Below are 24,056 nucleotides of genomic sequence, written 5' to 3' on the forward strand. Positions count from 1 at the left end.
AGCTCTGTAGAGTTATATGACTTAGAAGTCCTTTAAAAATTTTAACCACAAATATTTAAATGAAACTTGTAACTTTAAAACCATAAACACTTTACAGTCTCCCTCGGATGCCCCTCACTACAGCACCACATCCATTACTAAAGCTCAGTGGATGATATAAATACCTCCCAGACAGAACAGCATCAGCCAGACTCAGACAGAGACTGTGAGGTAATAACATCAAGAAAGTGAAGAAACATGTACAAACATACCTGAAACATAAAGCATCCCATGATACTCAACATAAAAAAAGCTGTGGACCTTTTTTTTGACCTAATAAGACATGTACAGTAATGTTTCGCAGCACTCTGCAGCTTTATCCTCACACACCCTCAGCGAAAGAAACTTTTGAGCTTCGGTCATTCAAAGAGAACAAACAAGAAGAGGCTCAGGCTGTGTCAGCTGCAGTTATCCTCACATAAAGTCTGCTTCTTGGTGATAAGCTAACTAATGTCTGCTGGCATTTGTCTGAATGGAGCTTAGTTTATTTTTCTTGTGTTTGAAGATTTGAATGGGGATCAGTTATCTTTTGTCATAAGAAGATAAAAAGATGGGTCATGTTGTTCTTTGTAAACAGTGTATCTTACCAAATGAATGTGCCTGCTGTGCTGCTTCTGAACAGCAGGGGACAGCTGTGTTTTAAGTTTTAGGATTTTTGTATCTGGTGAACGGAGGTTTTCACTATTCACAATTCCAGGACAGCTAATCTCTCATATATCATCAACTTCTAGGCTGATGCATGAAAACATCTGACAAATAGCAGCTTATTTACATGTTAGCATCTATGCGGCAACATTAAAACTCATTTATAGCTGATTTTCTCATCTACTGATCAGTCATTTCAGTTATGAGAACCATGTCTCAGAAAAGCTTTGCAAAATCACCTTTTTTGCAATGTGCATTTAACTTGTCTCTGATCATAGCTGGGATACAATTCAGTTCATTTAGGATGTTGACATGTACAAATGACTTACTGAAGTTCAAACTGATTATCAGAATGAGGAAGACAGGTGATTTAAGTGTCCTTGAATGTGGCCTGGTTGTTGGCTGGTCGGAGTATTTCAGAAATTCTCGAGGGTTTACAGAGAAAGGTTTGAAAAACAGTGAGCAGCAATTCTGTGGGTGAAAATCCCTCATTGATGCCAGAGGTCAGAGGAGAATGTCCAGTATGCTTTCAGCTGATAGTAATAGTAATAGTAACTCAAATAACCACTAATTACAACCAGGAATGCTTCTAATATTTTTTTCTGTGCTCGTATTTTCGTCCCTTTTCGATCCCTTTATGACCGCACACGATGTCACAAAACTCAAATCATGTCAAACTAGTTTCTTGAACAGTGAGTTTGCCTCCACAGTCACCAGATGTCAATCCAGTAGAGCACCTTTGGGATGCTCTGCTGGATTGAGAATGGGAGATTTGCATTATGGATGTGCAACCTACAAATCTGCAGCAACTGTGACGCTGTCATGTCAATATGGAACAAAATGTCTGAGGAATGTTTCTGCCTCTCTATGCCATGAAGAATTGAGGCAGTTCTGAGGGCACAAAGGAGTCTAACTAAGTATTAGCCCCAAGTAAGTGTGAAATCAGTAGATGCTGTATTTAGCTTCAGAAATCCCCAGCACACTGTTTTAAAAACAAATCTCATCTGGAGTATTTATTTGTGTTTTTTGTGTCTTTCTTGCTTTTCTATTATTATCTAATGAAGTAGTTATGCTTGAACATTCTTGAGAAAAACAGAAGAGTATTTTTATCACACATAGCATCATCTCAGATCAGTTACAAAATACATGTGTGACACTTCAGTTATCCAAATCAGTCCTGAACATCTTAACACAGAAGTTTCTCCTTTCATAAGAAAAACATGCAGCAGAGGTCACAAAGAAAGTCAACAGCATCCAGATGTGTTCTCCTGTTCTTCGCTCATCTCTATTCCTTTCCTAACTTCATCTCTGCCCTCTGATTGCTGTTTCAGATGCATGAACACTCCTGGGTTTCATCTCAGGGATGTCGGTGCAGAAATTGAAAAGCAAGATGCATGAAGTGAGAGCTCACGTAACAAGTTTGGGAGTGAGGAAGCAGAAAAGTGAACAATCGAAATGACATGACAGATTAAACTCATACGTGTGATGACTGAAAGCAGTACGTGACCTTTTGTATCAAGTACTTCTGCTAAAGAGGGGATTAGCTGTGGAGATCTTTGGCCACATTTATCAGCTGTTAAAAACTGCAGTATAGATTGACTTTATTATTGTTTTGACCTAAGAAATAACTTAACTTTTGGGCAAAAGCATGTCTGTCTTTAAAGAACTCAGACAATGTCAACAATGTGTAATCATGCCGGCTAAACAATTACAAGATTAGCTGGTGGTAAGCGCTTTGCTTAGCAACACTTGTTGAAGTTAAGGAATGTAAAAAGCTCACCAACTAATCACTTTTTTCGTCATGTCATGTGGGGATTTAACAGAAAAACCCCTTTCAGTTACACATATGATTCAAGCAGAGAAACTGTTGTCATTTCAGTGGCCTCAGATAGTGATGATGGGCCTTTTTAAACATTAATGGCGGTACAGTGAAGCAAATACACAGATTTTTGAATATGGACACAAAATTGGATCGATACTGTAGTTCTACAGTGTTTTCAGGCCACAGACGTATGTTCTATGTTCTGACTAGACTGTCACAGAGACTTAGATAGAGTTAGAGTTTGGGAGGTGGGAAAGTAAGTTAAGGTGAATGTACCGAAAATATATATGCAGCTGAGGTAGGGCTGCTCGATTATGGCAAAAATGATAATCACGATTATTTTCACTGAAATTGAGATCACGATTATTTGACGATATTTATTTTGTCCGCCAGAGCTTATATTATTTTTTTTTACATGCTGTAGTGCCATTTGTGGGAGCATTTCAAGTTGCTATACATCAATACAACTGTTATAGCCCATATTTTAAAAATGTGTATGCATTAAGTCCATAGTAACTACATTAATTGCAAAAAAATGCAATAAACTACAAAAAAATTGAAAATCGTTTTTGTTTTTACATATATTTCTACTTGGAGAAATTTAAGAGGTTTATCCCTCAAAACTTTAAATACAAAAAAGTTGCAAAAAATAGTTTACAACAACAGGAAATTTTTTTTGAGTGTCTTCATAGTTTTATTTTTGGAGATACAGCAATTTTTATATACTGCAGGAAAAACAAAAAAACAATCCTATGATGCAAATTTGCAAAGAATGTGCATGTGCATCAAAATAAACTATTTCCAGCAGTGCAATTCGAGTTCTAAGGCCTACAAGTAAAAAACTACATTTTCCGCAAAAATGACGTCACTTGCGATAGTTCACGTTGACGTCTTTTTCAATGTGGGAAGTGTTAAGAACAGCTGATCGGCGACTTCCGGTTAGATCATGAGAGGGTGAAGACGCGTGTGCCACAGCTCCTGCACCTGATTTTACGAAATTTCGACAAATATCAAAGTAATACATCTTCTTCCCACAAAGCAACATAGGGATTGTGAAGAGTGCATTCTTCTCCAAATGCCTCCAAAAAAACTAAATCCGAAGCTAGTGGCGACAGAAACGACCGAATTTGATGTGGCCTCAACTGAAAATGACGGCGCCAAAGCTGGCACGCCAGTTAACTCCGCACTCGAGGAATATACACAAGGTAACAAACAAGTACTATCTGCGATTACTTCCTTGGATAATAAGATAACTCAAATGAAAATAGACGTTTGCGACACCCTACGTGGGGAAATCGCAACGCTAAGGGCTGAAAATAATGAAGCCATCACAGCTCTAAAAACAGTAATGGAAAATTACAATGCACAGCTGAAAGATCTATCAGAATCAGCGACAATCACTTCTAACTCCGTGGTGAAACTAGAAGAAAAAGTCAAACAACTTTCTAATAAAGTGGAACAACTGTCCGAAAAATGCACTGATCTGGAAGGGCGTTCAAAGAGGAAAAATATAAGGATAGCCGGAGTACCTGAAGGTAGAGAAAAAGGTCAACGTCCTAGAGACTTTGCGGCAAGGCTACTACGAGACCTACTAGACCTGGACGAAACCCCACTGGTGGACCGTGCACACAGAGCCCTACGAGTGACCCCAGAAGAAGAGGCCCCGCCACGACACTTGATTGTGAGGATACACTATTGCCATACTATGGAAGAAATACTTCGAAGAATCTCCACCAGGAAAAATCTGAAGCTCGGAGATATCCGCGTTCAGATTTTCCGCGACCTACCCCAGGCGGTGGTAAAACGACGTGCAGCGTTTACTCCAGCAAGAAACCTGCTTCGAGACCAACCCAGAGTTAAATATGGACTTCTATACCCGGCTAAACTTAGGGTGACACACAATGGTACGGAACTGGTCTTTATAGATCCCAACGAAGCACTTCGCTACGCACAAGAAAAATTTGGATCTCAATAAGGACGGCATAAGGTAGATAAACCAGAGCTCTGCATCTGGCCCAATGACACGTACTTACTTTGATATAAAAAATCATCATTTGCCCAGGAGCTATGGACAAAGGAAGTTTTGAGATAGAATATTTTGGTAAGCTTAGTTTTTGTTATAGCATCCCCTCGAATTTTTTTTTTTTTTTTTTGGGATACACGGAAGGGGATGCATTGCTTACGTTTTTTTTTTTTTTGTCACGGTTACACACGGGTAGGGGGGTGGGGGGTGAGGGTTGGGACCCATATCTCGACTGTACGAATATGGAAAATACGAGAATTAAGCCGCCCTAAAGTATACAAATGCAAGATAATGGAAAGGTAAAAAATGTGGATTTAACTTTTTGTACTTGGAATGTAAAGGGTGTAAATGAACCTGTTAAAAGAGGCAAAGTTTTATCGTACTTGAAATCTCTTAACGTGGATATTATTTTTTTACAAGAAACCCACTTGAAAAATGCGGCTCACAATAAACTTAAATGTAGATGGATAAATCAGGTGTACTACTCAACACTTTCCGCCAAAACTAGAGGGGTAGCTATCTTAATCAAGAAAGATACCCCGTTCAAACATAACTCCACTATAGTTGATAAGAATGGGAGATATGTATTAGTGACTGGGGAGCTGCATACTACTCCAATTATTCTACTGAATGTCTATGGGCCCAACCATGACGATCCAGAATTCTATAGAAAGGTCTTCAGCTTAATTCCGGATATACCCAACAGTAATTTAATAATTGGAGGTGACTTTAACCTAGCATTAGACCCGTATTTGGATAAATCCTTGTCCAAAAAAATCACACCGTGTAAAAGCAGTAATTTTATTAAAACATATATGAAGAATATGAATATCTGTGATGCGTGGAGAATTCTAAATCCATCAGGCAGAGAGTATTCTTTCCACTCCCACGTACACAATAGTTATTCAAGGATTGATTATTTTTTGGTGGATGGAAAAATGCTCCCCCTAATTCGAAATGCAACCTATCATAATATTATTATCTCTGATCACTGCCCCGTTACTTGCTCCTTTGCACTTAGTAACCCTATTAAAACATACAGAAATTGGAGATTTGACCCACAATTACTGAACGATTTAGAATTTAAACAATATATAAACTCTCAGATGTCTTTATTCTTTGATATAAACGATAATGCTGAGACCTCTCCAGATATACTATGGGAAACGTTTAAAGCTTATATCAGGGGGTTTATAATATCATATCAAGCGTCACGGAACAAAAGGAATAAATTAGAACAGCTAAATTTAGAAAAAAGAATCCACGAACTGGACGTCAATAATGCAATGGCTCCTTCTTTAGATAAGTATAATACTATTTGTGCACTAAAATATAAACTAAACCAAATATTATCTATTAATATTAATAGAACTTTCACTTTTGTGAGACAGAACTATTTTGAATTTGGGGATAAACCCCATAAGTTGCTAGCCAGACAACTAAAGAAACTAGAAAATGATAGAGCGATTCATAAAATCAGAACAAGTAACGGAAATCTGGTCACATCACACAAAGATATTAACGATAACTTTAGACAGTTTTATGAATCCCTCTATACTTCTCATCCCACTGCAGGGCCTAATGAAATGCAGGAATTTTTAGATAAATGTGATCTTCCTGTGTTAGACCAGACAAATGCCAATATTTTGAACGCTAAGATCACAATTGAAGAAATTACAAAATCTATCGGATTACTAAAAAACAACAAGAGTCCAGGCCCTGATGGGTTAGGGAATGAGTTTTATAAATACTTTAAGATCAAATTAAGTCCATATCTATTTAAATTATATAACCATGCATACAAAATGAGCACCCTACCTCCAACATTGAATGAAGCAACTATTATAGTACTTCCAAAAAAAGGCAAAGCACTGGAGGAAGTGGGATCATATAGACCTATTTCTCTATTAAATTCTGATCAAAAAATTCTGGCTAAAATACTAGCGAGTAGACTTAATACAGTAATAGATAAATTGGTGCATCCAGACCAAACAGGTTTCATTCCAAACAGGAGTTCTTTTAATAATCTTCGACGTCTATTTAATATAATCTATTCCCCCAAGGTACAACAGGACCTACTTATACTTAGCTTGGATGCCGAAAAGGCATTCGATCATGTGGAGTGGTCCTACCTCTTTGCAGTCCTAGAAAAATTTCAACTGGGACAAGATTTCATCTCTTGGATAAAACTACTTTATAATAATCCCACAGCCAGAATTCTTACAAATCAGACATTATCAACTCAGTTTAAACTCAGCAGAGGTACAAGACAAGGATGCGCTCTTAGTCCATTATTATTTGCCCTGGCTTTGGAACCCTTAGCACAGACAATTCGAACCCATATGGATATACACGGTTATGATACAACATACACTTCTAATTCTATATCGCTCTATGCTGACGACATATTATTATACATAACAAAACCATTAATATCCCTCCCAGCAATTCTCTCCGTGATTGATAAATTCAGTACTTTCGCAGGCTACAAGATTAACTGGGGAAAAAGCGAAATACTGCCCATTAAATTAGAGAATAAACAATGGCTTACATCTCTCCCATTTAAAATAACCTATGAAAAAATCACTTACTTGGGCATTACAATACCAAAAAAACACAGCTCCCTAATGAAAGAGAATTTTCTTCCCTTACTGGAGAAACTTAAAAATAACATTCAGTACTGGAGGACACTTCCTATTTCTTTAATAGGGAGAGTGAATTCAATAAGAATGGTATTTCTCCCGCAGTATTTGTATCTGGTTCAAAACATCCCAATTTTCTTGCCCAAATCTTTTTTTAAAAAGATGGACGCCATCATTATGCCATTTATATGGAATTATAAAACACATAGAATAAAAAAAGACCACCTATGCAAACATAGATCCCTTGGTGGACTTACACTACCTAACTTTATGTACTACTACTGGGCATCAAATTTAAGAATAATTTCCCTTCTATTGGATGACACAGCAATACTCCCTAACGGCTTACAGATGGAGCGGGAGGATTGCCTTCCTTACTGTGTTGGTGGAATACTACTCTCTCCTATTCTTTTGACAAACTCATATTACAATTCGAATCCAGTGATTTATAATACCGTACAAATTTGGAGACAAATAATTAAGCACTTCAAATTGAAAAAACTATCAATGTGTACACCCATTACAGCTAACCCCTCTTTCCTTCCATCATGTGTAGACGGAGCTTTCAATATATGGCAGGAATTGGGAATTTGTAAATTAAAGGATTTATACCTAAATGATACTTTTATGTCATTCCAACATTTAAAAGATAGATTTGGATTGCCTCACAGTCATTTTTTTAGATATCTTCAACTAAGAGACTATATCCGTACATACCTGCCACAATTTGAAAACATATCGTCCGATCCTTTGGACAGATGTCTTAGTGATGGAAGGGGGTTTGAACAGAGAATTTCATTATTTTATAATTCAATACAGGAGATGAGTATACCTTCAACTACTTCAATCAAAGAGGAGTGGGAAAAAGATTTTGGGACTCTCCTATCAGAAGATTTCTGGCAGGAGGCCTTACACAACATAAATACGCCTTTTATTAATTCCCGTCACTGTTTAATTCAGTACAAAATTATACACAGACTACACTATTCAAGGGAAAAACTTCACAAAATGTATCCAGAGTGTTCCCCCCTCTGTGAAAAATGCAAGATACACTATGGAAATCTGTTACATTGTTTTGCACTATGTCCAAGGCTTCAGGGTTTTTGGTATGATATTTTTACTTATATGTCTAATATTTTTAAAAGTAAGATTGAACCAAATCCGACAGTAATCATCTTTGGGATTTCCAACGAAACACAAAATTTACAACACTCTCAAAAAAGGTTTATGGCATATGCTTTGATTATTGCAAAGAAATTGATCCTGCAGCTTTGGAAAGGCAATGAAACTCCTGTATTAAAAATGTGGCTTACTGAACTTATAAACACTCTTCACCTTGAAAAAATAAGATATAGTATGAATGACAATGTAAAAGATTTTGAATTAATCTGGCACCCTTTACTTATATACCTTGGGAAAATATAAAATTTTGTTTACTTGTTTCTCTTCCCTTTTGCCGACAGCCGGGGTATTGGGACCCCTCATGGGTGACTGCGGGTTTTTTTTTTTTTTTTTTTTTTGTTGTTGGTGTTGTTTAATTATTTGCCTTATTAGTTTAGAGAAAAAAAGGAGCATAAGCTATGTTATGTCAATTTGTAAAAACTACAATCATGATACTTGCTCTCAATAAAAATATTTGAAACAACAAGAACAGCTGATCGGATCGGCAAAGCGTGTTTCTGGAATATTATGTTTTTGTTCCTGCAAGCTCTTTTTATGCAATTTTTGCAAAGCTATATGTGGAAGGAAACCGTGACCGAGGACAAATGATGGCATAAGATGTAAGTACAACTCCTCTGGTTTCATATGGAAAAAAATTTATTGTGCTAGCTTAGCGTTCAGGTTCTACAGGGATTTAAAAATAGTTACACAAAACGAGCATGCTGCTCTGACCGGCTTTAAAGGTTTAACAATAACAATCTATTGAATAATGACTTTAAAAAATAATATAAAATAGTGTGCAAATACTGATAACAGTGCAAATGTTTGCAATATAAGAAATAAATGAAAAATGTGAACTTTGCAGTGTTGCTCTGTGGTGCAGCTACGACACCATAGCAAAGTTTACACACTGTGTCTACTTGATCCACGTCTGACTCCGCGAAGCCATAATGTTTCCACACCACTTAAGTTTTTTTTTTTACCTCTCTTTTCAACCAACGGCAGTCCACTCCTCTCCAAATAACTTCTGCTTAGCTTTCCGAGCTTCCCTCGGGTCCTCTTAATTGTTGTGACGCGTGTTCGAAATGCAGAGCAGTGCGCTTGATTTGCCACATGGAGCAGCGCGAGAGTAAAGCATGAGGGAGGGGCTAATAATCGGCTCAGTCATTTTTAATGATCGTTGAAAGCCCAGATCGTAATCGTGATTAAAATTCGATTAATTGAGCAGCCCTAAGCTGAGGGTCATAAATTTTAGTCGTATAGTTTAGTTTTTCACTATTTCTATAACTCAGTTAAAGTATGGTACGTAACAACCACCTGCCCGTCTAATATACTAAAGTAAACTTCTTTAAAGCATATTTTTCTTACAGTAATATTTTGGTGTCTCTGTTTCCTCAACCTCCAAAATGTAACCAGAAAATAATCTGAAACAACATAGATTAAAAGTTTAAAGAAAAGACCACGGGTTGAAAATCTGTTTGCTGGTCCTCAAAGACTGCGTCTGAAGAGATGCAGAGATATTTTATGGTGTTTCATAGATAATTCTGTGGACCCTGTTTCATCTTCAGTATGTGGTACTGAAAAATAAATCCATCTGCTTTTTTTTTTATGTGAATGTAGCTAATGTAGCTAACTGATCTGGTAGGTGGCTTATAAAGTAAAACATTTCATATTAAATATGAAATACTTTCAAAACATATGCGTAGTCTGACCTACAGGCAGAAACCTCGTGTCCTCAGTGTGTGGACAGAGTGAGACTGGAGGGTAACAGCAACAACAATAAACAGTTCTTATGGGAAGTTATAATAGACCACACTGGGCTGATAAGCACACACTAGACATAGTCCTAAGAATATATACTTTAAAAAAATCTAGCTGTGAAGTTACATTATCAAACACTACACATAAACACTTAATTAATCAAGCCAGATGTCCAAATAAAAGGGCTTTTGCTGATAAAAATCTAAGGGAAATCCTGACAATTAGGTTCATCTTGTATGTGAGGTCCTTCTCATGGGTTTTCAGTCCACTGAAAGCATTTTGGTAAACAGTGGAGTAATGCTGTAAGAGGTAAGTGTTTTTCTAAATAAAGCACCAGGACCAGCAAGGACTCTTTTTGTTAAACAGGCAAATCATTTTCCACTATTGTGTAACTCTCAGGCTGAGGCTACAGGCAATGAAATCCACCTATTTACCACGTTATTGTGCCTTTGTATCTATATGTGTTGAGGTTGGGGTGAAGGAGGAAGCTGGTCTGAGTGCAGCGGAAAAAGGCTTCACTTCCTGGCTACTGTGTTTAGGACACACTTCAGAGCAAGTAGGCGGGAAAGGAAATCTCCACCAAGGTCTAAAAATTCCTCGAATTAAATTGTGCTAAAGAAAAGCAGCCTGAGAAAATTGGTGTGAAAGACCTTAAAGGTATACTGGTTATGCAGTGCCTTACTTACTTATATGTTCTTCATTTTGTTTCCATAGCCATACTTTATATTTTCATCACCATGGTAGAAATAGTTTATAATCTGAAACATAACATATCTGTCAAACACAGTGGAGGCAATGGTATGACATTGGAACTGTTGGAACTGGGTCATTAGTGTTTATTGAGGATGTGACTGTGGATACAAGAAGCAATATGAATTCTGAAGTGTACAGGGCTGATCTCTCTACACAGATTCAGCCAAATGCTGCAACTGCAAAAGCAAAGAAATGAGATATAGTTTCCATTCCCAGTGGCCAAGTGAGTCACCTGATCTCAATCGAACAGAGGAGGCTTTTCAACTAATAAATAAAATACAAAACTGGATGCAGAGAAACCCACAAACAAACGGCATCTAAAGGTAGCCGCAGTAAAGGCCCAGCAGAGCATCTCAAGGAAGGAAACAACATTTTGTGATGTTCATGAGTTCTAGGCATCAAGCAGTCATTCATTTCAAAGGATTTAAAATAAACTTCATGTTTAAATTTGGTTGGTTTGTCTAGTTAATGTTGGGACTTTGAAAATGGCAAAGTATTAAAATGACTGTAATTCTTGTAATTTTTGGAGGACTGCACACAAGTGCGTCTCCATGGTCTCTGCACAATTTTAATTTCCACAATCCCTCTTTCTGTCTACCCCAAGATCTACTCAAATTGAAACCAAAAATAAAAGAATATCTCCAATAATAAATCCTAGGTTTATGTTTCTTGCAACACTAAGAAGAGAAAAAGTGTACTTTTATAAACCGCTGTGATAAGCTGATTATTCAGCAGTTTCACATTTACTAGCAGACTCAAAGAAATAAGATTTCATCAGAGGTAAGGAAGTTCAAAACTTTCAAACACTCATATGAGCAGTGAGAGTAACCAAGCTGCAATAGGAAAACAGCAGGATGGGGGGAAAAGTCAGTACAGTTCACTTCCTAAACATAAAACACCTGGAGCTCCACTGCATTTACAGGTCAGAACTCACCTGAGTCTCTCCTCCTCTGTCTTGCGCAGCTTCATGTCCCTCTGCACCACCTGCAGCACGTGCTCCGCCTCATTGTCCGTCAGTCCTGTCAGATCAAGCTTTCGACCCATGGCTGACACCCCACCAGCTGTCTCAAACTCACCGACTGAATAATCAGCTTGTTGTTTTCATCTGGAAAAGAGAAAAATAGTCAGGCCAATGACACAAAATACAAACAAAAACACCTGACAGTGACAAAGTTCCCAGAATACCTGAGTTTACAGCTGGATGGTTTAGTGCAAACTGGGGGAGGAAAAATAAATATATTCACTAAAGAAGGAGTACTTCACTACTTTATAGTACTTTACAGTTATAGTTACGAGTTCTAAGTATGTGATTTTACTCTTAAAAACATGGTATGATTATAAAACACAAACATTAAACTACTGTTAATCAAACATGTTTGAGCCTGATGTTCAAGGAGTCATTATTTTTTTCTCTTGGGTCTTTAATTAAGACATGATTCCTAAAATACATGCTGAGACTCTTTGGAGAGAGTGAATCAGATCCAGCTAACATGTTTTCCATTCAGGCTTCTTTTTAATTCTCAGCATGTCACATATCACTCCTAGGGACTAATTTATTACAATAAAAGTACTTTTACTCACCTTTGATACATTTTTATAATTAATTATACTTCACTGGGTTTTGTGTAAACTTGTAATCTAGTACTCTGACGTAACTTGCAGCATTAACAAGAAAAATCAGAGCTACTGACACTTCCTGTAGAAGAAATCTCTTTTCTTTCCATCAGACCTGAAGCTGCAGCTTACTTTTGTTTTTGTTCTTGAATGCGGACGTGAAACTAATAAATAACCGTAACTCTCACAATCACAAGTATTTTACTGGAATGTGAAGCAAATAGTACCGATTTTAACGGAAAATACGAACACAAACAAAAATGCGAACATGCAAGTTAATAGTTTTCATTCAGGCTGAAGGTGATAAAGTCATAGTTTGATAACAACAACTTACCAGAATCTGTGGCTGAAATAGAGAAACACCTTTAAAGCTGAACTCCGTTTACTTCTAGAAAGAATTATCAGTAAGACGAAGCCAAACGCTTATTATAATCCAGTGAGTCTTTTTGTTTCATCGTTTTTTTGTTTTGTTTTTTTCGTATGAAAGATTGAGGGGGGAAAAGTGTTTCCAGCCTGATCTGCGCAGCAAGGCCTGGTTTCTGAGAGAAAAGCAGGATAAATCCTGATTAGGGTCTATCCGAGCGTTTCTCCACTTGCCAAGGTGACGTGGAAGTGATGAAAGCTTGTTTATATCACTTATTAAGAGGACATGGATTATAATAAAACCCTTAGGTTCTGACTGTGCTCAATCGTAAATGAACAATAGTCTTGGAGTCATATCTTGATGCTTTGCAAACACTCTGTCACGATATTATTCTTAAATCGCTTCAGTAACACGTGCTGTTAACAGTGTTTAATGAGTCTAAATTCCACGGGACTTGCGGCAGAATCAGCAAACAAAAAATGTAAAAAGCAGGTGATGAGGGTCAGAAACAGTCAGAATTTTAGGATACATGTTGTAAAGATAAAGTCACAAACAGCTAAAGGTAGAAACTAAAACTGGTGGGTTGGGAGGGAAAGGGAATGGATGGATAAAGAGCAGGGAACTGAGGGCATCTAGTGGACAGCGGGAGAACTGCAGATTATAGTCGCCGTTGTGAGGATGTCAAACATCCATCCATGAACCACGGCAGACCTTCTGAATTATGAGACACACGTGTCGCACATGTTTGAGTATTTTTAACAGCGGCTCTCCTTTTAGGTTCTAGATGTAAGTAGGAACAGCTGTCCGTGGAATCAGCAGTGGTCTGACAAAACAATGATGGTTTGAATTGTACAATGACCCACGGCTCTTTGTTTTACTTTGCTCCAGTCCTCTGTACAGTTTTGCAAGATAGGACAAGAACTTTTTCTCTCACATTTTCTCTAAACACTTCATAACACTGCATTTCTGAATGAATGGAAGAGCTCACAGGCGATATTTTTATTACCAAAATCATCAGGCTACATGATAAAAGAAGTCAAACATACATACATATTATATTTGTGGATGTGCCAATACAGCAGAGATACTTAAATAACTCAGAATTTGTTAAAGAAAATGATAGTAGATAAATAAACTTAATTCAGGCCTATACAATTTTTAATATCATTAAGAGACCCAACGCACCAGTCAAATGAACACAGATTCCTGTTTAGAAATGCCTGACATTCCTGACTAAAGTTTGTATAATAGAGGCATAAATATGATCATTTTTCCATGTTACCTCAGGGTCATTTCTGATTATTAATTCAGTAGGAGAATCTATTAGAGTGGTCCAAGTGAACCACTCATTTCTTTGTACTATCATTTTGGGGGCTTTTTAGCATTTAATGTTATAGGACCATGAAGAATAACCAAGGGAAGATAATAAACAGCCAGAGCCATCTTTACTAACCTTATGGTGTATGGGGCACCGGCTCAAAATGGCATGCTTAATTATTGCATTTTAAACTAAGATGTACTATTTACTGTACTCATTGGAGAAAATCACTTGCACACTTTGTTTTTGTTTTTTTTTACAAAGGTTTAATTTCTCAGAAATTGTTTAAAGCCACTGTGAGGCAATTAAACATAAGAGAGTAGTGTGCAGTAATCCATTGTTATCTCAAAGTGATGGTTCATTTTGAAGTTGCTTCTTCCTTATTTTTCTATAAAAGTTGCTGATGCAGCAACAGGAGTCAAACGTGGTCAAATCAGCACACAAACTGCAGGTACACAAAAACAGAAAAACACGTTCACTGCTGTGTGTACAAACTGAAAGGGAAGCAAAATTATTCTTCAGTATTTCTTAAAAAGAAGAAGAAGATGACAGGGAAGAAAAATCAAGTGATACATAAAATACACACCTACTAATTGAAGTTTTTGTAACTTGGGGCTTCTGTTCGGCTGTGCTTTGTAATTGTGCCCTTTCTCTCTTTGTGAATCTGCTGAATTGTGAAAAATAAAGTTGTTGGGTTTTTTTTTCCTTTTTTCCTTAAAAGGTTTTTGTTTTCTCCAGAAATATTACAGTCTCCCACGTTGTTGTGGAGGAAACTTTTCCGTTTCTCCTTTACAAATGTTGCTTCAGTTCATCGAGGTTTATAGTCTATCACTTATGCACAGCTCTCTACAGGTCCCACCATGGCATTTCAGTCAGGTTGAAGTCTGGACTTTGACTGGGTCATTAAAACCCACTGATTCTTTTTTTTTCCAGCATAGTACAAATGAAGCACAAAGTGTTACATCATGTCAATGTTTTTATTTACTTTATAAAGTTGTTTTCTTTTGCTTGTGCAGCTTTCCAGCTGCCTTGTTCCTGTGCAGCACTCAGCTCTGTCGTCAGGTCCCGTATCCTCCTGAAATAGGGCAGATGTGATCAGGTGATGGAGAACAACTGCCTCGCCTGAACCCACACCCTGAACCCACTGCTCCACCCCTCCCCTACAGCTGAGCCACAAACCACACCCTGCCACATTCAGCCATTTTGTTCTTTTACTGTTGTGCTTGGGCTCTTCATCCTCTTGCATGATTTTATTTTGGCCAGCCTTTAGCTGTTGGATAGATGGCCTGACATTTGACTTTAAGATACTTTGATATACAGAGGAGTTGATGGTTGACTCGGTGACTGCAAGATGCCTAAGTTCTGTGGCTTCAAACAGAAACCAAAATCATTAATCCTCTACCACTTTGCTTGACATGTTCTGAAACCCTGTGTTCTGTTTTCGTCAAACATGGGGCTGTGAATTTGCTGGGACATCTAATCTTGGGAAGACTGTAAGATAATATTAAGCCAAGCTAAGGCAACTTTATTTAAAAACCACTGATCAAACAGCTGAACCTGAAGCAGCAGTTTGGTGTTGAAAGTATTTGTTTGTGTGATGCATTCAGGCGTGATTTAACAAACCTCAAAACCTTCTGTGATTATGGAAGTGCTCACACTTGGTGATGGTTAATTAATCAGCAGCACCTAGCTATTTACCCTCTTAATTCCTATGAAGACACCAATGGTGTACTTAGTTTTTCGCAGTACTGCACAAAGTCATGTAAAAAAACATTATTTTTCACATGACTGTAAATTTCTGGTATTTCTGTGTTACAACAGCTGTATCCAAACATCAATATTTAGTTCACACTGAATTTGAAGTCAGTCTCAGAGCATCGGCACATGTTATACTAAATACAGCAGTAGATCAATATGTAGTATTTTTTACGTATTGTGGAAAGATGATGGTAAAGTCAAATAAATTTGACTAAACTGACATTTTCAGTCAAAGAAAAAGTTAAGAAAAAGCTGCAAATTTCAAATAGTTGTTACGCCTGACATTTACTACTGATGTGTCTGCTTTATTTTACTGATGGCAAGATAACCTCAGTGGCATTGACATTTTTTAAACATGATTTCAGTGCATAAGGTTTAAAATATAACATTTGTAAAATAAATCAATAAATAAAAAAACACAAACAGTGTACATTTCATAACAGCTTTACTAATAATGATCACCAAAACGATTGCCTGACTCTGCACATTAAACCCATAGAGCTCCTTTTATGGATGGTCAGCATAAATACTGTCTTTGGTCAGTTGACTCTTCTCCCTTCTTGAAGGAATGCACCTGAATAGGTTGCAAGTTCCCCTGACCTTGAGTTTGTCATACCTCCTGTTCCTGAGTTTGTTCCTGAGTCAGCTAGCTGGTTTCCTGTTTCTATGTCTGAATATCTTTCTGTTCCTGAGACCATCCCTTGGTCAGGTAACTGATTTCCTGTTTCTGAGTCAAAATATGTGGATGACCTTTCAGTTCCTGAAAATATCTATGGATCAGCTAACCAATTTCCTCTTTCTGAATGATCATACAATCTTTCTGTTCCCCCATGTATCCTGAAACTGTTAGTGAATCTGGGTAATCTGGCGTTTCTTTGAAGCAGCAACAGACTGTCATTATTTTATCAGATGTCTTTCCTGATACCAAGTCTGAGTCTAAGGCATTCTGTCCTGAGTCTGTTCTGCCATGTGCATCCTGATCCTGAGTCAGCCAATGAAGTCTATCCCCTAGAGTTGTTTGACATCTACAGTCAACCTCCATCAATCTAGACAGTCATTGCCATAGACTCGCAGACCAAGGACCTTATGTCTGCCAGCTTCACTTGGATCTAACTGGTTTCCAGCTGGTCTTGCTCTCAGGCCTTAGCCTATCTATGTTTTCCCTTCAGCTTCACTGTAAAGATCAACTGAGATAATTTCTGAGGTGCCTTGTCCACCTTCTACTCGGCTTTTACAAGAATTCTTCAGGTTTTAGTCCTTGTGGACAACCTTATACTCAGGCCTATCGTTACAGTTGTTTCCCCTGTTTTCTCTGTTTCTATATGCCTGCATGTCAGAATTAAAATTAGAATATGTATGTATGTATGGGTGACTTGATTTAATTTTTCAGCAATTTGAGTTATTTCTCTTTAGATGTTTGCCTTCACTTATAATTTCTTTTATCAACCCACTAGAAACTGTCTAGTTGTGAATAAGCCATTTGATCATTTTGTTTCTTACTGGAAGTCTCGGGCTACAAGTTTGAAGAAGCCAAATAAACCTCCATAGTAGATTTCTAACTTTATCTGGTATATCTGGTCAATTCAATAAATGAATTGAAGGATGCATACAACTTTCTATGTCGTGAAATACCTGGCTATATCGTATGAATTTAGATTGCACAAACATGCACCAAAAAAAAAGACAAGATGGAGTGTAACTGGAACTGGAGACATCACACACTCATAGCTAATTAGGCAAAGAAAGGTTTGTAACTTAAAAATTGATGGAAGTTTTTTTCGTTCTGTGTTAAGGCTATAACATAGGTAATAGGTAATGTCTATATCTCTGTCTAAATAATGTCTAAAACTCTGAAAGAGTAATATGAGCCAATTTATTGTTAGATTTTATACTTGTTTCCTACTCTTTTCTCTACAGATGCTGCAGGTCTAGCAAAGTTTTGCCAGGGGGGCCAGGTAGGGCATTAACAGGGAAAGGGGGGCACAAAGAAATACTTTTCTTTCTTATTCTCATTTAAAATGTCTCGTTTTTAATAAATAATTATCTGAATCTTATAACCAAAGTTTTTATTTGATGTGAAATGTATAGAAATCATACATATACCAACAAGACAGTGTACATCACTGTCACAACAGCGTTTGTTTTCATTCAAAGGCTTTATGGCTTTTCCTATAATACCTGGTAGGCCGGTCTCTAGTCAAAATGCCTGGGCCGATTTTTTGTCCCAGTCCAGCCCCGGGCACAACACACAGTGAATTAATCTGAGAAGGTGCAATACAAAACAAATTTCCCACTTGTGGGACTAATAAAGGTTATCTTATCTTATCTTAAAAAAATAGATGGCCGGGCCAGCGGTGCAAATCGCAAATTTCCTCCCATAGACACATTAGTTGACACATTATTTGTCCCATATTGGCTTCTTAATGACAGTATCTTAGCTAACAACCCCAACTACCAGATTCATCTTGTAATTGGCTAAAAATCACTTAACCTACCGGTGAGACGGACATTGTTAGCTGGCAGTCGAAGTTTGCAGAACTACGAACGCAGCTGGAATCCACAGCTGTACGTGTTCATGCAGCTTGCATTTTCACCTGCTGGACATCATTACCTGACAAGGTTAACTGTCTTCAGAATATTGCAGGGATATTATTTACAGTATTTGGCTCTACAGATTTTTTTCTCATACGGAGAGTGTCCTCAGGTAGCCGTCTGAATGCTGGGAGACATGTGTCTCTGAGTGGGAGACCAGAGATCACATTAACATGTGTATCTCTGTATTAACAAACATGCCGTATTGGTTCAGTTTATTTTTTCTTATCATTGTTGTGAGGAGACCATTTGGAGACCATTTGGATTTTCTGTTGTTTGCTGTTATAGAGTTCTTGTTATGGATAAAAAGTGCCTCTTTTTTTAAAAAAAAAAATAGCTGATAACTATTCGCTGATAGCTGCCAGCATCTGTGAACAAATATAATTCTATAAAGTTGTTCTATATAGCGTGTAACTGCTAATATAGAGTGCTATTAAATTTATTGCTAATGCAATCAAATGGCACATTGACTTGGCACTCATCATCAGAAAGGTTGCCGACCCCTGGACTGCAGAAAGACCATCTTTAGGGAAAATGTTATTATCTCAGTTTTTTTATGCCACATGTACATCAGGGTACTAATCGTGAAATATTGGATGAAACCTTTACACCACAAGAAGACAATGTGCTCATTGCAGTGCTGATTCTTATAATGAATTATTTGTGCAATATAGCCTCAGAAGCAAAACTTCCTACTTCTAATACCTTTGAATGTCATTATTTATGCTCGTGACATGCGGATATGCAGCGGCAACTATAGAATTTTTCAAATATGATGGCATTGAAAGACTAGCAACCAGTCAGGAGAGAAGGACTGAGATGCCAAGAAAATTCAGAAATTTCAAAATTTCTGAAAATTCATTCAGAAATAAATGGAGCATTAAAAACTAGCTAAGTAAAAAAAGAGGCCATGGTTTTCATGTGTTTTGTATTCGTATTGATCAACTCTTGTAAAACATTTGGACCGTTTACTTAAGCAGTCGTTGCAATATTACCGTGTAAAAATACTCTATTACAAGTAAACTCAGAGACAACCCTTTAGACACGCCCCTGTCCTTCACTCTTATATCACTGGCAGCTTCAGCTGTGAGCCTTAAGGTCAGTTTCACTTCTCTAGATGTTGTGGGGCTGATTGTTTCTTCCTCTCTGAAGATCAAGGTAATGTAAAAGTTTTACATTTTGTATACATTTTTCTGAATTGCTAAGACACTAATATATTACACTAACAGTGTAAATAATCATTTTTCAATCATAAACATTAACATTTTATTTTATTTTATTATGTCAATAACAGAAGAAGGACAATGTGTATTATACGAATGTTTAAGTACAAACAGAATGAGGTCCATTTCTTTTTTCCTATCATATTTTTGAGGAATTTAAGAGACACATGATGCTGAAAATAGTTGAGCTACTGTGCTTTTTAGTGTGCAGTCAATGTTCCCTCAGTGATAGAAACAAAAATACACTACAGTCCTTATAGTATGATATGTTATTGTGACTGGTTGTGTGCATGATCTGAAACTACTGTGTGTTTTGTGAATGTAGTTAGGAGTTTGAGAATTAATTTTTGTGTTAGTATAGCAGAGATTAATCTTCTGACATTCCAACTTTATAGACACCTTATACTGTATGGCACAGGTGTCGAACTCCAGGCCTCGAGGGCTGGTGTCCTGCAGGTTTTAGATGTGTCCTTGATCCAAGACAGCTGATTTAAATGGCTAAATGACCTCCTCAACATGTCTTGAAGTTCTCCAGAAGCCTGGTAATGAACTAATCATTTGATTCAGGTGTGTTGACCCTGGGTGAGATCTAAAACCTGCAGGACACCGGCCCTCGAGGCCTGGAGTTTGACACCCCTGCGTATAAAGACGGTATAAACAGTATAGCGTTAGGGTAAGGTATAGACCAGGGGTCGGCAACCTGCGGCTCCGGAGCCGCATGCGGCTCTTTAGTCGTTATAGTGCGGCTCCTCGTGGTTTGGGAAAATAAATTAGAAGTATTTAGCTGAAGTGTATTTTATTTATGTTAGTTCTTTAAAAAAAAAGAAAAAAAGAAAAAAAAACTTGTACTTCTAAATTGGAAGTTTATTGTGATATTGAAATATAAAAATAAAATTATATTTTATTATTTTTTCATTGCTCCAAATAAGCATCACACTCGCGGAAGCCAGTGTACCCGCCGAAACGCCGTGCATTTATCGAGACTATGATCTATGTCTATGATCTCACTGGTTCAGGTCTATGCAGAACGGCAGTGGGAACAGAGCCTCTCCTTGGTCCCTCACTTGATGGTGACTTGTGCTATTGGCTTGAAGTTAGCCTCCAGTGTTGTACGCCACATCCCCATTGAGTTCCTGTATCCTCTTGTATAGTTATAGGCATTCCAGGATCCAGGTGTGGGACATCGGGTCATAGGCCTTCTTGTAATGGCTACGATGCCTGATAGGAGCTTCCATGTGGTACTGAGGCAGGTTATTGGCTTGTAGTTGGAAGGGACCGGTCCCTTCTGGCAGTCCTCGAGGATCAGGACTGTCCGGCCTTCGGTTAGCCATTCCAGGTGTCTCTCATTGACCAGCAGCTGGTTCATCAGTGCTGCCAGACACTTGTGGAGCGCAGTCAGCTTCTTCAGCCAGTAGGCATGAACCATATGAACCTTTCTTTGATATCTCCCACTGGGATTGTTACTGGGTCCTGTTCAGGGAGGTTGCTGTGGTCTTCTCTTAGCTCCACCAACTGCTGTTATGGGTTGCGTCCTTCTCCTATATGCTCCTCCTCCAGCCTTGGTGGTGTTGTTCTCATATTGTTCCCCTGCCACTGAGAGTACATCTTGGATGTTTCTGTGAAGAACAGATGGTTTATTCTCCTGCCCTTTATCTCTTTGGTGTACCTCTTCAAGCACCTGGACAAGGCTGTGAGTTTCCAAGGCAGTTTTCAAGTCCTCCGGTATGGACAGCTTGCTGTACTTATTAGGCACCTTCTTCATCGCACCTCATATACATATATGTCTATAAACTGCTGGGCATTTTTTGCTTAACAGGCATGTAAGTGGAATGTATATGTATGTTTACTTACGTTCTATGTATTATAAATGAATACATTTTTGTATTTTTAATTTATTATATGTTTAACTGTTTCTTCAGTGCCATCATGGCTTGTTGTACATTAGTGGTAAAGAAATCTGAATTTTTAAAATTAATTATTATGTACTTTAATATTTATAATTATCTACTTTATTTATTTATTTTGTGAGCTATAATAATAGTCAGCACAACTTTATGGATTATGGATAAGTTGTTATATAATTAAGTCATTGAATTTTTATTTATTTATTGGCTTTTCAGAAGAATGCTGGGCACGTTTGACAGCCACTGACTAATTGCTGACTAAATCATCAAAAATGGGGAATGCACCATCAGAAAGTAACATGGGCAGCAACCTGAGATGCTGTAAATGTTATAATGGCCTGCCTCCGTGCATGAGCTTCAACAACCTTTCTCAAAATACTATTTATGGACGATATGTATATGTGTTCAACGGAGGTCAATATTACAGACCAGTTGGTCAGGATAATGCGTACGAGTGTAGAAGTTGCTTTGACCAATGGGGGAGAAGCGAAGCGGAGAGGCAGGAGAGACAGAGGAGAGAGGAAGAACAGAGAAGAGAACAGGAGAGGCAAAGGAGAGAGGAAGAACAGAGAAGAGAACAGGAGAGGCAAAGGAGAGAAGAGGACAAAAGAAGAAAAAAATTCAATGAAACTCTGGAAAGTTCCTACCAACGAGCTAAAGAGCAGTTTGAGAAACAGGTGAGAGGGCACATTTCACAGGAATGTGAGTCCAAGCGAGATGTTCTAATAAAGCATCTGCATAAGTCTGAAGCCAACTATGAATCAATCAGTGACAGTGACGAGCTTCTTGAACTCCTCTCGGTGAAATGCAGTCTCCCAGTTATAAATCTCAGTCTGACTCAGCTCACAGGTGATCAGCTCAGTGAGATCCTTTCAGTCCTGGACAAACTTCTGTTTGATGAGTGGATCAGTGCTCCTCCATCCATCAGCACTCTGCAGCACACTCAGGTGTTCATCACAGAGCTCTGTGCTCTGTCTCTGGAAATATCTGAAGAAGTTTCCCTACAAACCATCTCCAATCATATGCAGTCCCATTTGGGATCCATCAGCCAATCAGCAAGTGGTGTTTTTGAGAGTTTCCTCTTGACTCAAGCCCTGTATCTGAACCTGATGCATGTTTTCAATGACCGTGACAGATCTGATAATGATGCTGTCCTCATAGCCAAACAATGGGCAGAATATGAGATTTCCACTGAAAACCTCTTTGTAATTGAATTCCTGAGCACCCTCACATCATCACTGCAGAGTGCAGTTGGAAGAGCCTCTGTGTTCACTTTAAAGATGGAAATCCAGTGTTTAAAGCTTCTCTTATCCACACTCACAGATCTAAATGGAAAAGAAGCCCACTCAAAATCCACTGAAATGCTCCTCAAACTTGTGCAAAGAAACCAATGGACTCCAATGGAAGCAGTCACTCTGCTTAATGCACTGTCACAGAAATATGCGGCTGATGATTCCATAACTCAAATCCTTACCTTGGTACGAGTGTATGACATACCACCAGACTGGATAGATGACTGTGGGCACTCTCTAATCCAGCTCCTTGAATCTGCTGCTGCTGAGAGATTTTGTCAGGATTTACAAAAGACTCTAAGAGGAAATGATGAGAACAGTGTAACTGCAGTTCTAGCAGAAGTAAAGATGTTGTGGAATTTGGATGACTCTGTCATTGATATGATAAAAAACATTAACACTGGTGTCCTGAAATATACAGAAAATGTACCAAAAGAAGAACCTTTTATGAAAGATTCATTTAAATGTGAATCTTTGAATGCAGACAACATACAGAAATGTCTGTGTCAGCTCTGCAAAGCAGTGTTTAATATAAAAGGCTGGTGGCCCACAGTGAGGCAGATGGTGCGGTGGTGTGGACTGGTGCTGACTCTGAAAAGTGGAGTGGTACAACTGGTTGGTGTGGAAGAAGACCCATGTGTTACAGCCATGTTTGCAGCCATGCAAGTCTGCATGGGAAACAAATTGGACATTGTGCTGAGCTCTGATGTTCACTCAGAGGAGCAAACAAAGGAGTGGTCTGACTTCTACAAGCACCTTAACATTTCACTTAACACAAACATGAAGAAGACTGACCCATCATTCCAGGATGTCTATGAAGCAGACATTGTTTATGGTACAATGGATGATTTTGTGTCAGATTATGTTCAACGTGGCATAGAGGCAATGGAAACGGGGCATACACCGTTTAGTCGTGGATTTATTATTGAAAAACAAAGTCTCAGTGTTCTGCATGCTCTGGAACTTTCAAGACTCAAAGACGATGACTCCCTGGTGTTTGCTGCGGAGGTCCTGCAGAACCTCATGAGTAAATTTCACAGTGAAGATGTGGAACTGAGACATATCTTTATTAAGGCCCTTTTTCAGGTCCTCCATTGTAACCTAAATGAAGACACAATCACTGACACAAAAATCATCACCGTCTC

At 38.1% G+C, this 24,056-nt stretch overlaps 1 protein-coding gene across 1 annotated transcript in view; it reads right to left on the bottom strand.

Moving 5' to 3' along the window:
* The window catches only part of myripa (myosin VIIA and Rab interacting protein a), a 38,894-nt gene extending 25,917 nt beyond the window's left edge, over positions 1-12,977 (bottom strand). The window contains exons 1-2 of the mRNA XM_080907284.1: positions 12,795-12,977; positions 11,781-11,951 (exon numbers count right to left, since the gene is read on the bottom strand). Coding sequence (XP_080763410.1) covers positions 11,781-11,890 — 110 coding nt within the window. The 5' untranslated portion in view covers positions 11,891-11,951; positions 12,795-12,977. The remainder of the gene's footprint in view (positions 1-11,780; positions 11,952-12,794) is intronic.
* Positions 12,978-24,056: the final 11,079 nt, after the last annotated feature.

Source organism: Rhamphochromis sp. 'chilingali' (genome assembly GCF_963969265.1).
Source record: "Rhamphochromis sp. 'chilingali' genome assembly, chromosome: 16".
In the NCBI taxonomy this organism is placed as follows: Eukaryota; Metazoa; Chordata; class Actinopteri; order Cichliformes; family Cichlidae; genus Rhamphochromis; species Rhamphochromis sp. 'chilingali'.